Here is a 14,778-nt window from a genome sequence, read left to right on the forward strand (position 1 = left end):
ATATAAGAAGAGTGCATGCACTTTCAGAGGGTGTATTAGCTTTAGGTGGAAAGTCTCCTTTTTCTTTAAAATTTCCTGGATGAAATCTGTGACCAATTTTAAGAAGGCTAGGTTATAGAGCAGTGTGTAGGAGGAACACACACTCACATCTTGTTATACTTAGCGGCATTCATTCATCACACCCACTCTGTACTTCCAATTTCTCTCCCAAGACAGCAACAATTTTCAGACACTTAAAATACCGACATTTTATACTATGCTTACTACAACTGACTAAAGGTATAATTAGTTGTCACTAGAAACTATAGGTAGATAAATTCGATGTTAACACAGATTTTTACAAATCTATATAGCTAAAAACTACATAGCAGTGAATGTCCACAATAGTAAATAATAATTAAGAAGTTGAAGAACTATGAGTTCGTTCACTATTCCAAACTCTTTGCTTAATGTTAATGTCAATTTCTTAGTAAGCGAAAGCAGTTTTTTTAATTTCTTAAGTATATTACAATTTCACTTTTTGCCATCATCTACATTCACCTATCTCTTAAAGGGAAAACAGATTTATTATAAAGTCATTTTAGTGTTTAAGAAACCAAACTGCCGTGGATGTTTTCCAAGAGACACTATATTGATTTCCACTCTGCAGCATAAAATAATCACATATAGAGTACAAGAGCAGCAACTCAGAGATCTTATGAACTGAGTGTTTGAAAGGCACCCAAGTTGAGAGAACCATCAAGAGTGTTCACTCTAAAATGTCCAAACATTTCCTTGCCTCTTTCAATAAAGCATAAAAATATGACTTAACTTTTTCTTAATAACATAGGACATTAAGAAAGAACAATGAATTTGAAATGAAAAGGACTGGGCTTGACTCCCTAAGTCAATACAGACCAGGAGAATGATCTTAGTTATTCATTGCACCTTCCTGGGCTTGTCATCCTTACGGTGGGATCACTGCGTTCCTCAAAAATGCCTAGAAAATTAGATTAAACAGCACATATAAAGTGCCTTAGGGAAGTGCCCTGGCTCTTGCAGTAGGTGCTCCATGAAATGTCAGCACACTTCCTGCTCTCTCAGCACACCATCTGAACAGCTGAGTTATTGCTATGTGCTGCAGGCTTGTAACCCCTCTGTGGATGCAACTGGTCACTAGGCAGAATAACTGTAATTCCAGGTCTGGCTCTAGGGCTTGCTTTTATTTTTTTAACACTTATATCAGATACCTATACATATTTTCTCAATTGGCTTTCTCCTCATAAAAGTGGAACATGAGCATATGACTCTTAGGCAATGGGATATGGCTGCCCTTCTGCAAACTTCTTTCCCATTGCCAAGCAATTTTTTTCACCCTTCAAAAAGTTGGCTTCCCTTATGCTATTTTCAGTGCATGTTTCATAGACCTTTGTGCCACAGATTAATTTTATATATATTGTGAAAGAAGCCACAAGATAATCAAGGCAAACAATAAGGCAGCCACTTATATCCACACGAGTGTTATACTTCAGCCTTCACAGCAATTTTTGTGCTCTTTTGTTTACTAATGTTTTAAATGTGATCTGCAGCTCATAGCCTCTGAGCTTAAAACATTTAGTTGTTAATGAAGCTAAGTACAGAAACTATTTACTTGGGTAGCTGTATCAAAGAAACAATATTTGCTATTTCATCCTCATTGCACGCCAGTGAAGTGTGAGCCATGAGTTATCAATCATACTTTAGAGATGGACAAATGCAGGTGTGACTGTAATTCAGGTGTGAAGAGAGAAATATACACAGCCAGTTACAACTGGTATTTTTCTTTGTATCTGTAAACCAAAAAGCTTACAACACATTATTTACTCACCTCTCTAGAAATATCTTTTGGCAACTCTATGAACAATGATCATCTGCCTTAAGATATCTGGCTGGGCTGACAATAAATCTGTTACCCATCTCCTTTCTATTCCTCTTTGTACCTGCTTATTGATGGATAATTTTGTTTCCTTTCCTACCTTCTATTTTCATTTCAGCTGCCAGACTTGCCTCAATTAGTCTATGAAACATATCTTGAACTGTACTAGCTCTAGAAAAGAGAATGGGCAATATCATACATTTTAATAAATCTGTAAAGAAGAAAATTTAGTAGAAGAGTGAACTCCCAACATTCAACAAATACCACCTTCTCTGTGAAGATTTACACTGATGGCCCAGTTGACCACAACCTCTTTTTTGTCCCCACTGCCTTGTATTGTTTCTACTATACCTCCCATCACAGTGAGAATGTATAATTATATATATATATTCCTCTTTCCCCCACCAGGGTGTGAGCCTGTCAAGAGAAGAGGCCCTGATTTTAGCGTATAAGGCACTGAACATAAATTGGACGAAATAGAATTAAAGAACAAAACTTTATAAAAAGAGGATAAACATCTGGCCCATATCTGCGTCGATTTAGCTGAGTGGTTCTCAAATTAAAATGGGGGTGGGAAATGCGTGAAGTGGGTCATAGGTACAAACTCTCAGTTATAATATAAATAAGTCGTGGGAATGTAATATACATCATAGTGACTATAGTTAACAATATTGTATTGTGTATTTGAAAGATGTTAAGAGAGAATTAAAAGTTCTCATCAGAAGGAAAAAAATTATAACTATGTGTGGTGATGGATGTTAATTAACTTATTATAGTAATCATTTTGCAGCAGACATATATCAAATCTTTATGTTGTACACCTAAAACTAATACAATGTTATACATGTCAATTATATCTCAACTAAAAATAATTTATAAAGGAAAGGTTTTGTGTGCTCTAACAATTTTTTCACTAATATAAAACTAGTTAGGAACCACAAAGATATGGATTTATATTGTCTTTATGTAGTTTTGTTTTGATTAGCTCTAACAGCTGTACACTGATATGGCTCTTGGATTCTATTAGTCATTATTATGCTTTCATTAAAAAAAAGAAAAAAGAAAAATGGATGTTCTCTGGAGATCGCTGTAAATCCTACAACAATTTTAGTGATGAACAATTTCGGCTTTTAAACTATAACATTCTAATCTATTACTTGACACCCTGACTCTGAGATATGTGTGGAGGACAAGGTGCCAAGATGCCAACCATAGCCTTTAATATATATTTTTTTGGTTTTGTTTTTAAGCCAATAAAGCCCAGATTGAGTCACTGAACTCCGGTGATAACAATGAGAATTCAAGTTATCTTGCAAACTCTTTCCCGTGTAACAGTTCTTTAGAATATATTAAAATTACACCAGCAAACCACTGAGCTAAGATTAAAATACTTCATTCCCTGGGTCATATTTAAAATCATACTGCTTTACTTACCTTTCCATCATTTTAGTTATAAAATTAAGTAGCTGCGCAACATTTTTTTTAACATCAAAATGAATAACAAGATAAATAACTAAATCTCATACTTCAAGGAAAATCTCCTCTGGTTAGGTACAGTTAAAAATGCTCAGCTTCTCGGATGGCATTTTGTATCGTACCTGTCCCGTGTATGCAAACTCCAGAGCCTGCTTTAAGCCAAGGCTTGTCACACCATGTAAATTCACCTCATCAGCTCCACTTTCCACCATACAAAGACTGAACATTGCCTGAGGTGGGAAAGAAATGAAAAAAGAGAGTTATGGGACTTAAAAAGCAAGGGAACAGGACAAAGTTCTAGAGAAACTAGAAAAGAAAAACATTTACAAGTTAAAGATTGACTTTGGTTTCTGAAACGCTTCTACAAAGCTTCATTCATAGAAGTCACTGCAAATCACTTTGCTGTGTAACACACAAACAGCACTGCACACCTCACACGCAGAGTCTCAATCTACCACAGCCGTTCTCTGCAGTGATTGTGTTTAGGCTCACTCACTGAACTTGCTCTTGATTGATCCTGACGTCTCAAAGCTATCACGAAACGCGTGGCATTCCCAGTCATGCCAGTAGGACATGGAAAGTAGCAACGTTGTCTCCCAACTTCTCTTCCTTTTTCCTGCTCCACCTCACTGACACACCTCATTTCTCTCATCTGCCACATATCACAATACTCTATTCCAGTGGTTTTTAAAATGTGGCCCCTGGATTGGCAATATCACCCAGGAAATTGTTACAGATTCTTGGTGCCCAGGTCAGACCTATTGAATCAAAAACTCAGAGTGGGGCCCAGCAATCTGTGTTGTTGTAATGGGTCACCAGGTGACTCTGATGCTCACTTGAATTTGAGAACCATTATCTAAGTTATTCAGTGAAAATCAATTTGCCCCCATACCAATTCTCCAAATGGCCAACTTACTGAAAATCAGTTCTTCCACTGAATGACAGTATGTCAAATGGAAACTTGAAATTAAAAAGTAAAAACTTGCTAAATTAAACAAATGCATGGGTTTAACCTTCCCGCAACAAAAACAGCCCACACTAATTTATACACTTATAACAACTTTGACTTAAAAGGTATAAAGAGAACATTCAATTTTGTGTTACTGATGACGAAATATATTATTTAGATTGTATATGTCTGTGTATTGAAGAATTAACCTTATTCTGCCTTTGCCCTGGGCTTCTGGAAGGCGATCTCTAGGCCCCTGGAATATCCTGCCTGATCAAAGTGTCTTTGTGTGTCCAGAGGCCTTTACCACTGATAGTCTAGCAACATGATTTATGATGGGGGTCTGGAGCCATGCCATTTCAGTTCTGACCTCCAGAGGAACTAGAAACTAATGGTATTAACCTGACCTCCAGGAGAGGCTGAAGACAAACATCAGCCACACAGGGTGTCTGTGATTGAGCCCCAGTAAAAACTCTGGATACCAGAAGCCTGGGCAAGCTTCTCTGGTTGCCAGTCCTCTGTGCATACTGTCACACAGCATGGCCCAGAGGAGGTAATGCAATGAGTCCATGGGTGAGGATGACCAGAAGCTTCACATGCAGTCTCCTTCTGCACTCTGCACTCTGCACTGTGTCTCCTCTCTCGGTTGGTTCTAATTTGCATCCTTTCTCTCTAATAAGACATACAACAGCTTTCAGTGAGTTCTGTAACTCTGTATAGCGAATTACTGAACATGAGAGAAGTTTTAGGAATCCCCTCAAATTTTCAATTGGTGTCAGAAGTAAGAAAAGACTTGAGGGAACTATCCCTTGAGATTTTGGAGTTGGGCTAACTTCAGAGAAATAAAACAAAAAACCAAGCACCACCACCACCAACACACCTCACTGTTCCATGCAGTAATATTTAATATTTCAGTTTACATGAAATCTTTTTAATATTAAAATATGCTATTTTGTTTTGCTAATATATTAATATTCATCTTTTAGCAATTTTTCATTTTGATAAATTTATATTTGATCCTCACAATTCTATACATGTTAAATTAAGAATATATTTAACTTTCAGAAATTTATTTTATCATGAATAAACAAAATCTAACCTTTTAAAATCTAAGCCAAATCTATCCTTTAGAAGCTGTTAAAGGCGAATAGTCAATATGGTAACCTGGGAACCTGGTTAGTGAGTGAGTTGATCTGGCTTCCCACTACTACCACTGGAAGTTAAGGTACTATGTGGTAGGTTAGGAACACTGGATTCGAAGTCACATAATCCTTGGTTTGGTGAAGCATAGTGGTTAGGGGCAAGCTTGAAATTTCTATTTTGTGATAATGATAAAATAGAATGAAGTTTCTTTTATGAATTCTCTTGTTAAAAGGATTGATACTTTAAAGTACCAGTTTCGAGACTTGGTTTTGGGTTTTTTTTTTTGTTTTTGAAATCAAGTGTGGCTATACATAAAAAAAATGCTCATAAGAAATTGACTTTAATGGTAAATGGATTCTGCTTACGTATCTGTAGATCTGAAAATTTAAAATTAAAAGCACAAGTCATAACGAAAAAGTCTTTCAATTTGAATACTTCTGAATTTTTCTCTAGACTTCCTATAGCCACTTTTAAAAGAACAAATTTCAGTTGTTTTCAATGTCTCTTTTTTATTATATTGAGTATTTCAGTTTTTAATATTCCCTACACTAATTTCTTTCTTCAGATCTTCCAAGTTGCAGTTGCACCTGATGTGGTGACCAGCTGCTCTCCATCAACCCCATATGCAGAGCAAGACAGAAATGACTCAAACTGCGGAAGAATTATCTGGGTTAATGAAATGGAAAAAGTTAAATAACAGAACAAGCTGCCAAGGGAGTTTTTCGAACCTGCTTTCCTAGATGTCTTTCAAAAGCAACCAAGGCAATTGGCACAGAACAGGCATCTACAAGCAGAGGGTTGTGAGCTACTGAGCTTGAAGCTTGGCTAGGTAGAACTGGGGAGAACCCAACCCCTTAAATAATGTAGATATATATTTGAACATTTTTTATAAGCCCTAAAGGAACACCAAATTGGATACTGTGGTTATATTATATGGTATGACTGAAGAGGGAAGAAAAAGACTATTAATTTTGCTCCATTTACATAGTATTATTTCGATCATTACAATGGACATGAGTTACCTGTGTATTTCTAACAATTTCGTTTTGAAAACTTTGTTTTATTTTTAATGCTTGGGACTGTGCAAGAAGACACACCTGATTCAAATCCTAGCTCTATAACTTACTGGTCATGTGGGCAATTTACCTTGAACATGGGACCTTGGCTAATTCGTTAACTTCTCTGAAGCTCAGGCCCCTTATCTGTAAAATGAGAATCATACTAATCTCACAAGGTTGTCTTGATGTTTAGATACAATGATGCATAAGTCAAGCATAATACCTGGCACACAGCAAGTGCTTAGTAAATAGAAACTGTTATTCTAATTGACACTGTCCTACTCTCTTATGTTTCCCTTTGCTCCCAATTGGAATGAAAGCTAAGAAATAGTCTCTTCCCCCCACCCTCTGCCCAAATCCATTCCTTTCAAATACTTTCCTGATGACGATCCTATTCAAAATCCCTATGACTGGCTGCAGGACTTCGTTTTCACCACATGCTCCCATATCCTACTTTAAGGAAAGACTCTATCATAAAAAAAAAAAATCACCACCATTTCAATAAACACATAACTTCCATTCCGATAGCATAACATATGGTTTTAGAAATTTAATGTTACACATTTAACACATCATAATTTTTAAAAATTAGAAAATTGGTTAATTTAAAAAAAAGGTTACTATGAAATCAAGGTCAATATCTTGGGTTCAATAAACTTACAAGGCACCTCAATTAGGAAAAGCCTGACAGCATTCCATCAAAGTAAAGAAGAACCCAGGCATCTGACACAGTGAAACACCAGTTGCCGAGGCTGCCCAAGCTCATGAAACAATGTCTAGAAACCTGCTAGAGCCCATGGGGAAAGACAAATCCTCCTGTGGTAGCAAAAGAGGTGATGAGGTCAAACTTCTTGAAAAGGCAAACTAAGCTTCATGAAAGTGGGCTTCATATCTTCCTCATTCACTTAGGAGATCCTAGACACTAGCATTGCCTGCATGCAATAAACAGAGGTCAATAAATAGATGAACGAACTGACAAGCTCTTCAAAAAGTCAGCTGCAGATGATACCCAGCTGTTTTACGTTGTTGTAAACAAAAATAATTTATTTGACTTAAGAAAAAATTTTCTGGGATCTAAAACATAGCTAAAGTTAAAGAGTATCTACCATAAGCTAAATAGAAATTAGTTCATTTGGAAAAATTAAGAACATACGGTCATGTCCTCTGTCATGCCACAACATTCTGCCAAAGCATGGGATAAGGTTCTGCCTAGAAACATAAAAGCACTGCGCAGACTCTTCCTTGGTTCAGACTATTTTGCCTTTGAGAGAGCCTTGTCCAGGCTGAGATTTACGGTTGTCACGGCTTACTCTTGGCTGATAATGTGCTGCCACCACCACAAATCTTTCTAATTGAAAACCCAGTTTGTAAGAATACAATCCACTTTAAATGCCTACCACAGAGAGAGCTGAGGATTTATAATGTGTCATTGCTCCTGTATTTCACATAGAAATGACACGAATTGAGTCCTAAAATCACAGTACGTGAATTGTTTCCCTGAATCATGTTAGCTGTCATGCAGTCACACGGTGAGTTACAACCAGTTTTAGGTTGGTGCATTATGCCAAGAAGTCGACCAATGGAATTCCTACTACATCTTCAAAGCTAAGTAGAACGACAGCTGATAGACTTTTTTAAGCACTTAAAACTTGGTGAAATATGGTCTTTTTTACCTGGAAACTATGCATAGCTTTGGAGTTGTGTGGATATGGGCAAGATGTATTGTGAATTACCATTTTATTAGAAATCCAAATGATTTTACATGTGAAGTAATTGGAGTGGGTACATTCAATCCTTATCTTTTATGACAGAGTTAAATAAAAGTAAATAAACATATTTAAAGAAGCACTGAAAAGAGCAACTTGCAATGACTGCAGCATATTTAGCCTGATCCCCTACATCTTTTATATGCCCAGTGTTATAGAAGTAGTGATGTTTACAATGGCCATGAGGCATTACAGAGATTTGCACTAACTTCCGAATCAGCACAGATGACATTTTGCTCAAATTAGTGTTAATGGTCATTATCCTTTATTGCATTTTGGTTCTATCTCACATATAGAATGGGTAGTAAATCTCAGTTAATGAGACTGTTCGATTTACCACAATAGCCCATTTCCCTGATACTAAGGAGAGAAGGGTCTTGACCACAGTTGAATTGGTCTATTTACCTTCTTTATCTCTCAAATGCAAAAGCAATCTAATCCCTTTGGGCAGCTTAATGGCCTGAAAGAGTGGGACGGTCTGGTTGGAGGGAGTTTTTCCCCCTTGTATGTTTTATAGCTGTTTTAATTCTTCCTTAAACAGTATAATAATACTCTCTGAGAATAAAAGATCAGGACAAACAAAAACAGTAAAATTATATTACTATAATTATAATTAGACAGCAAAAATTAGTATTTCTAAAATATCAGTTTCCCCTCACCTTAGCCATATAAAGAAAAAAACATCTTATATGCTAAAAACTGTGAAACATATTGGTTTTCCTAACATCTTCAAACATGTAGCTTGTTTATTCAAAAAATCTAGCTGTATTTCACAGTTTTGCTCTTGGCACAGTTGCTTCTTAAATTAACTTCATGGTGATAATGAGCCCTTCACAACCAGCATGATTATGGCTTATCCTATTTCTCTTCAGAATTCTCCTCTTCCTAGATGCAGCCATATTTCAACTACTTGAGTCTTTTGGAGGAGAATGGAATGGAATGGAAAAAGAACACAAATCAAATTTTAATTTTTCTCAGCTAAAGATATAGTAAATGTATAAGCATAAAGAAATGAAGACTTTCGGGACTTTATAAAATGGATTCCATGGGAGCCATGACAGTAATGTCAACTGGTTAATAATGGGAATGCCTAAAACCACAGAAACGTCAGCCATGACTGTCCTGAATAAGCACCCATCTGCAGGGGCCAATAAGCATAAGGTCCATAGGAGCTGATCCCTCAGACAGACGACGCTCAAGCCTAAACCAATAGCATTACAGATGGGTGCACTAAGAAAACTGACCTTCTGCCCATCATAGCCATTGGCTTGGGACCAATGCAAAACTATCCTCAATGCTGGTCAACAGAGCTCGCCTCGGAGACGCTAAGGACTTTCATCCCTTCACTCTGTCACGTAAGACTCTGTACTTCCCCACTTCGTGTGTTGTGTTTAACTTGTGTGGATACCTGATTGATTTATCCGAGAAGGTTCCCCTCAATAAATGTGGCATTGTGGAAAGACACAAATGTGTTCAAGGGTGTTACTTCGGTAGCTGCTTTCCATGCTCACAACAGTAAGTGTGAAGGCCAAAATCTGTTGCCCATCATGAAGTCAGGTTATCCATATATAGTATTTATCCTTGTCAATTGTTATGTACTCTGAAAAATAGCATCCATGCATCTGGCTTTATCCTTGGACCACCCTCTCAGATCTCTTGGCTTCTGCTCACTCCTCAAGTGCTTGTTACTTTCTAGCTTATGGTTATATCCCTTGGGTATACGTAAAGAAATCTATTCTTTTATCTTTAAACACTCTTCCTATTGAATATATTTGATAAGCCAATATTGAATGAAACTTTCCCAAGAAGAGACCTTTTGGTCTGTCCTCATAGGGCAGTCAATGGCACAATCCTGCCTTTTAACATCTTAAGGATACATTGAGACCAAACCTGGATTTCCTGCATTTTGACAGCTGTCCTAAGACAGACTTTGGGGTCTGCATAAAAGAGCGACTGAGCAGATGTGATAGAGTCTGCATGAATCAGGAGGAGTAGCTATAAAGAAAGGAAAATTTTAGAAGACAATAAAATCAGAAAAGGTTGAAAGCCTCAAGAGAAAAAGAAGAGATGGAGGAACTGCAGAGGCTGAGTGAGGGATTCTGTATCGATTAAAATGATTGGCATTCAGAGAGAATTCTGTGAATAAAACACAGAGCGGCTCTTATGTGGCTCATCAAAGGTGCGCACTGGGTGTGTTTTAAGGATCACAACTAAAACCAGGCTGAGTAGTCAGGATCTAGTTATTATGTCTGTCATGGGTGTAATGACAGATGTGCCAGCCCTGAACCATAAAGTATGTATCTATACAAGCACTAAAACATGCTATGTCTGTCTCAGAATTCATGAGATCCTCACGTAAAATTTCTTACTCCTTTTCTACACAGAACTTTTTGGAAGAATGGTAAAGATTATAGTGTGGAATCACCTCAATTATCACTTATTATTCCACTCTTTAAAAACCCAACGTAAGTTAACAATCACTCTTAAAATTTTAACTCAAATTTCAATAATTCTTCTTTATTTTCAATGTCCTGTCTTAATATGTTTTTCTTCAACATACTAATATAAAATAAGGTGTGTAAGACTATAAATATAAGATCCCAATCCAGCTGTGGAATTTCCTTCTCATCTTTCATTTTATTCATCACTTTTGTTTGACAGCTGAAAGTCAGGCAATATACACTGGAGCCACTCTCTCATTATTAGGCATATACACAGATGAGGGCAAGAGCCCTAGCTAACACACTGCTTCTTCTGACTCCATTAGTTACTAAGCAACCACTTCACTGGAACCTTCCTGATACAAGGCAGAACAGACCAGTTTAATATGAAATGTTCAGGTCATCCCATATGTTCAAGTTCACTCTTTTTGCAAACATATTTGATGTTTTGTCCATGTAGGCTACATGCAAAGTCTCTACATCTTACAAAATGGGGAGAAAAGAGTTTAATAATAATCCACAACAGTTCACAAAAGTAACTAGATAAAGAACTTCTGTTAAACCCATGAAAATGTATATATATATGTATACAATTTTAAAAGTGATATGAATCATTTGATATGAAAATCTCTCATCACTTTAGCACCAAAAGTGTCTAAATGAGACGAATACTGGGAAGTCAATCTTTCAGGAATCCAGGCGTGTAAGCCCAGAATCCAATCAACATCAGATGGGCTAATTAAAAGCAATTGATTTAACAATCAGCTGAGCCATCCCACAGTGTGGTCAACTCATTCTGAATCACTTTTTCATACAAATGAGAAGCAGAATCAAGGCATATCTATAGACCCCAATAATTCTTTACACCAGTGTATCAGACATGCGATCAGCTGTCTTCCCCTCTTCCATAAAACATCTGTCCTTGCTCAATATGCAATTTCTAAAGGTTTGAAATTTTCATCAGCTTTATTATCCTTCGAACATGTGTTCCTGTTCTTTCAGATGAAGCTAAAGTTGACTATCACTGGGATTAAATAAACATGAGTAAAATTGTGATCTAAATAAAAGAGTGTAAAGTTGTAATTTTAAAAGCATAAATAAGATATGGCAGAAACAAAAACATAAAAAAAGCTTAGCACGATGACTACATAGAGTAAATGATTAAAAAGTTAGCTATTATTATTATAAATATTTTTCTAGCTTCATAGTATTTACATTCAGTAGAAGTGAATAGGTTGAAATGAAAGAATAAAATGCATACCAGAGTTCACCATTCTCCATTCACTACAATAAACACAGTACACTCACAGCACAATAATGAAAATACTAGTCATCTGATTTGAAATGTTAATGATTTCCCTGGCACTGATGCAAATAATTTTAAAAGGGAATGTGACAATGATTCTTTACAGGCTCTCAGATTTCCATTTAAAAAGGAAATAACATTTGACCATTACCACCATGAACTGGTACTTCGCCTTGAATTGACAAAGAGAATTCTATTTTTTCTAATGACTGTGTTCAGTTAAAAGGCAATTATGAAGGCAGTTTATTTAAAAAAAAAAAAAACAAACCCAAACCCACACACCTTTTGTTGCTCACGAGATCTTATCCCATAGAACATCTCAAATCAGCCTTCTCCTATTTATTCCACCAGTGCAGCTTCTATAAAAGGCAAACGTGTACCTAACTGTTCATTGTCAGCCAGGCAATTAATGCTTATCGAACATCCACCGGGTGTGAGGCTCTATAACAGACTGTCTATAAGATGTCAGTTTGACTGCTTAATTTGGCTTTGCTGAATGTCATGGCCATCATTAATGGTGCTATTTTTTTCTGGCTAAATTTAAAAGCTCTTTCATGAGGCTTCTTGGTAGATATTAACTAAATGACTAATCATCAGATACAAGTTGCAGAATGACAACATCTATTCAGACAACAGTTGATTATGGCTTAGGTGAGCAATTGAGCACATTTTCAATTGTGGGTGATTTTTGTCAATTTCTACAGCTCCTTAGAACTCTGTAGGCTTTTTTTTTAAAGTCACCATTGCCTTAAGAAAAGTCTATTGTTGCATGTTAGGTCCCTCTTCTAAACCAGATTATGGTATTTTCAGACTTACAAGTGGAGGGGAAGAAATCAATCACAACCACGTTATGTCCGCAACTAATTAGCCAAAGACTCTGGAACTTGTGAATAGCATGATGTCCAGTTTTCCCTAGCTCTTAATTCCCTAATGGCTTTAGGTGATTGGTCCATGTAAGACCAGGCCCGCTGGATCCCAGAGAAGAGCAAAATGTCTGCTGAGTCACAAGTCTTTGGACTCAGCACTTAAATCTCCTAACAGTACACAACCACTAAGAATCTAAGAAGTTCTATGTTGGGGAGTTGGTACAGTCATCACTCTCCTATTTTTTAACTTGACTTCAGCCTCAGCAATATCAAATTCTCGTGTGGGACGAAAACAGAGTTAGTGACCCAGTGTCTCTGAGCCATCTTTTTGATCCCTACCCCCACACCATCTATTATACAGAGAGATCTGTATGGATAAAGACAAAAATATTTTGTTTTAATGAAAAGCACATTTACTTGTGAAAGTTGAAAGAGGTGTCACTGACAGTTTTGTATTTACAACTATATCTATGGGCTCAGACATCTCTGTCACTGCTGAATATATATAATCCAAAATCCCAGAGGGGAATGAGCTTTTGCTGACTGGGCCAATAACTCCAAAAGCTTAAAAAAAACTAAATGGTGGCTTATTGTCTTTACTATTTTTTAGTTATATAAGTAATACATGAACGTCTTTTTTAAAAATTAGGTTATTGTCAAAAAAATTAAAGTCTTACTTTCTGAGAAAGTAAGATTGGAGCAAAGATCTGAAGAGGGCAAGGGAGTAAGTCAGGGAGCTATCAGGGAGATGGGAAATGCAGTTAGAGAAAACATCTGTGCAAAGGCCCTGAGGTGACAGCCAGCAAGCATGTCTGAGAAACAAGCAACGAAGTCAGTGTGATTGGAGTGAACGGAGGGAGGGCCTGATGAGGTAGGATCACGTAGACTAAGACACTGGCTTTTTATTCTGAGTGAAAGTAGAATTCATCAGAAGGTGCCAAGCAAGAGTGACATAATCTGAGTTTTGCTTTCAATAAGATCGCTGGAGCTGCAGTACTGAAATAGATTCCAAGGGATTGAGGATTGACGTAGGAAGATAAAGTAGGAAGGAAGATACTGCAAAACTCCAGGCAAAAGATGACAGTGGCTTGCACCAGGGTGGCAGTAGTAGAAGTGGTTGGAGTGTGAATATACTTCAAAAGTAGAGCTATGGGACTTGCTAGCAGTTTTCATGTCAAGAATTACTTAGCAGTTTGGGGCCCTCATTAATTATAGAGCTGCTGTTAACTGAAATGGAGAACATCGTGCAACGAGAAGGCTTCTATGGGGAAATTGAAGTTCGAACTGCACACATTGGAATTATGATGGCTCTTAAACATCCAAGTAGAGATGACGAGCAGGCCTTTGGATATATGAGTTATAGATTATGGGGGAGGGTCCTGTCGGAAGAATAAATTTAGGAGTTATCATCTGTGATGATTAATTTTATTTGTCACAAGGTACTCAGATATCCGGTCAAACATTATTCTGTGTGTATCTGTGAAGGTGTCTCTGCATGAGATTAACATTTGAATCAACAGACTGAAAAAGGAGACTGACCTCCCTAATGTGAGTGGGCCTCATACAATCAGTTGAAGGTCTAAATAGAACAAAAGGCTCAATTAAAGACAGTCTCTGCCTGAGTATGTTCAAACTGGGACACTGGCTTTTTCTTGCCTTTGAACACAAAGGAAAACATTGGCTATTCCTGAGTCTTGAGCCTTTGGTTTTCAGACTTAAACTACACCACTGGCTCTCCTGAGTCTCCAGCTTCTAAACTGTGTAGAACTTGGGACTTGTTAGCCTCCATAATTGCATGAGTCATTTCCTTATAATAAATCTCTTTAATAAAATCCTATTGGTTCTGTTTCTATGGAGAACTCTAACACATCATTTTATA

General features: G+C 37.0%; 1 protein-coding gene across 2 annotated transcripts in view; it reads right to left on the reverse strand.

The window, feature by feature from the left end:
• KLHL32 (kelch like family member 32) overlaps nt 1-14,778 on the reverse strand; it is a 175,320-nt gene that overhangs the window by 108,128 nt on the left and 52,414 nt on the right. For both annotated transcript variants that reach the window (XM_011360747.2, XM_023530954.1), the window contains one exon: nt 3,493-3,600. In XM_011360747.2, the coding sequence (XP_011359049.1) occupies nt 3,493-3,600 (108 nt within the window). The remainder of the gene's footprint in view (nt 1-3,492; nt 3,601-14,778) is intronic.

This window comes from Pteropus vampyrus, unplaced genomic scaffold (assembly GCF_000151845.1).
Source record: "Pteropus vampyrus isolate Shadow unplaced genomic scaffold, Pvam_2.0 Scaffold58, whole genome shotgun sequence".
Lineage (NCBI taxonomy): Eukaryota > Metazoa > Chordata > Mammalia > Chiroptera > Pteropodidae > Pteropus > Pteropus vampyrus.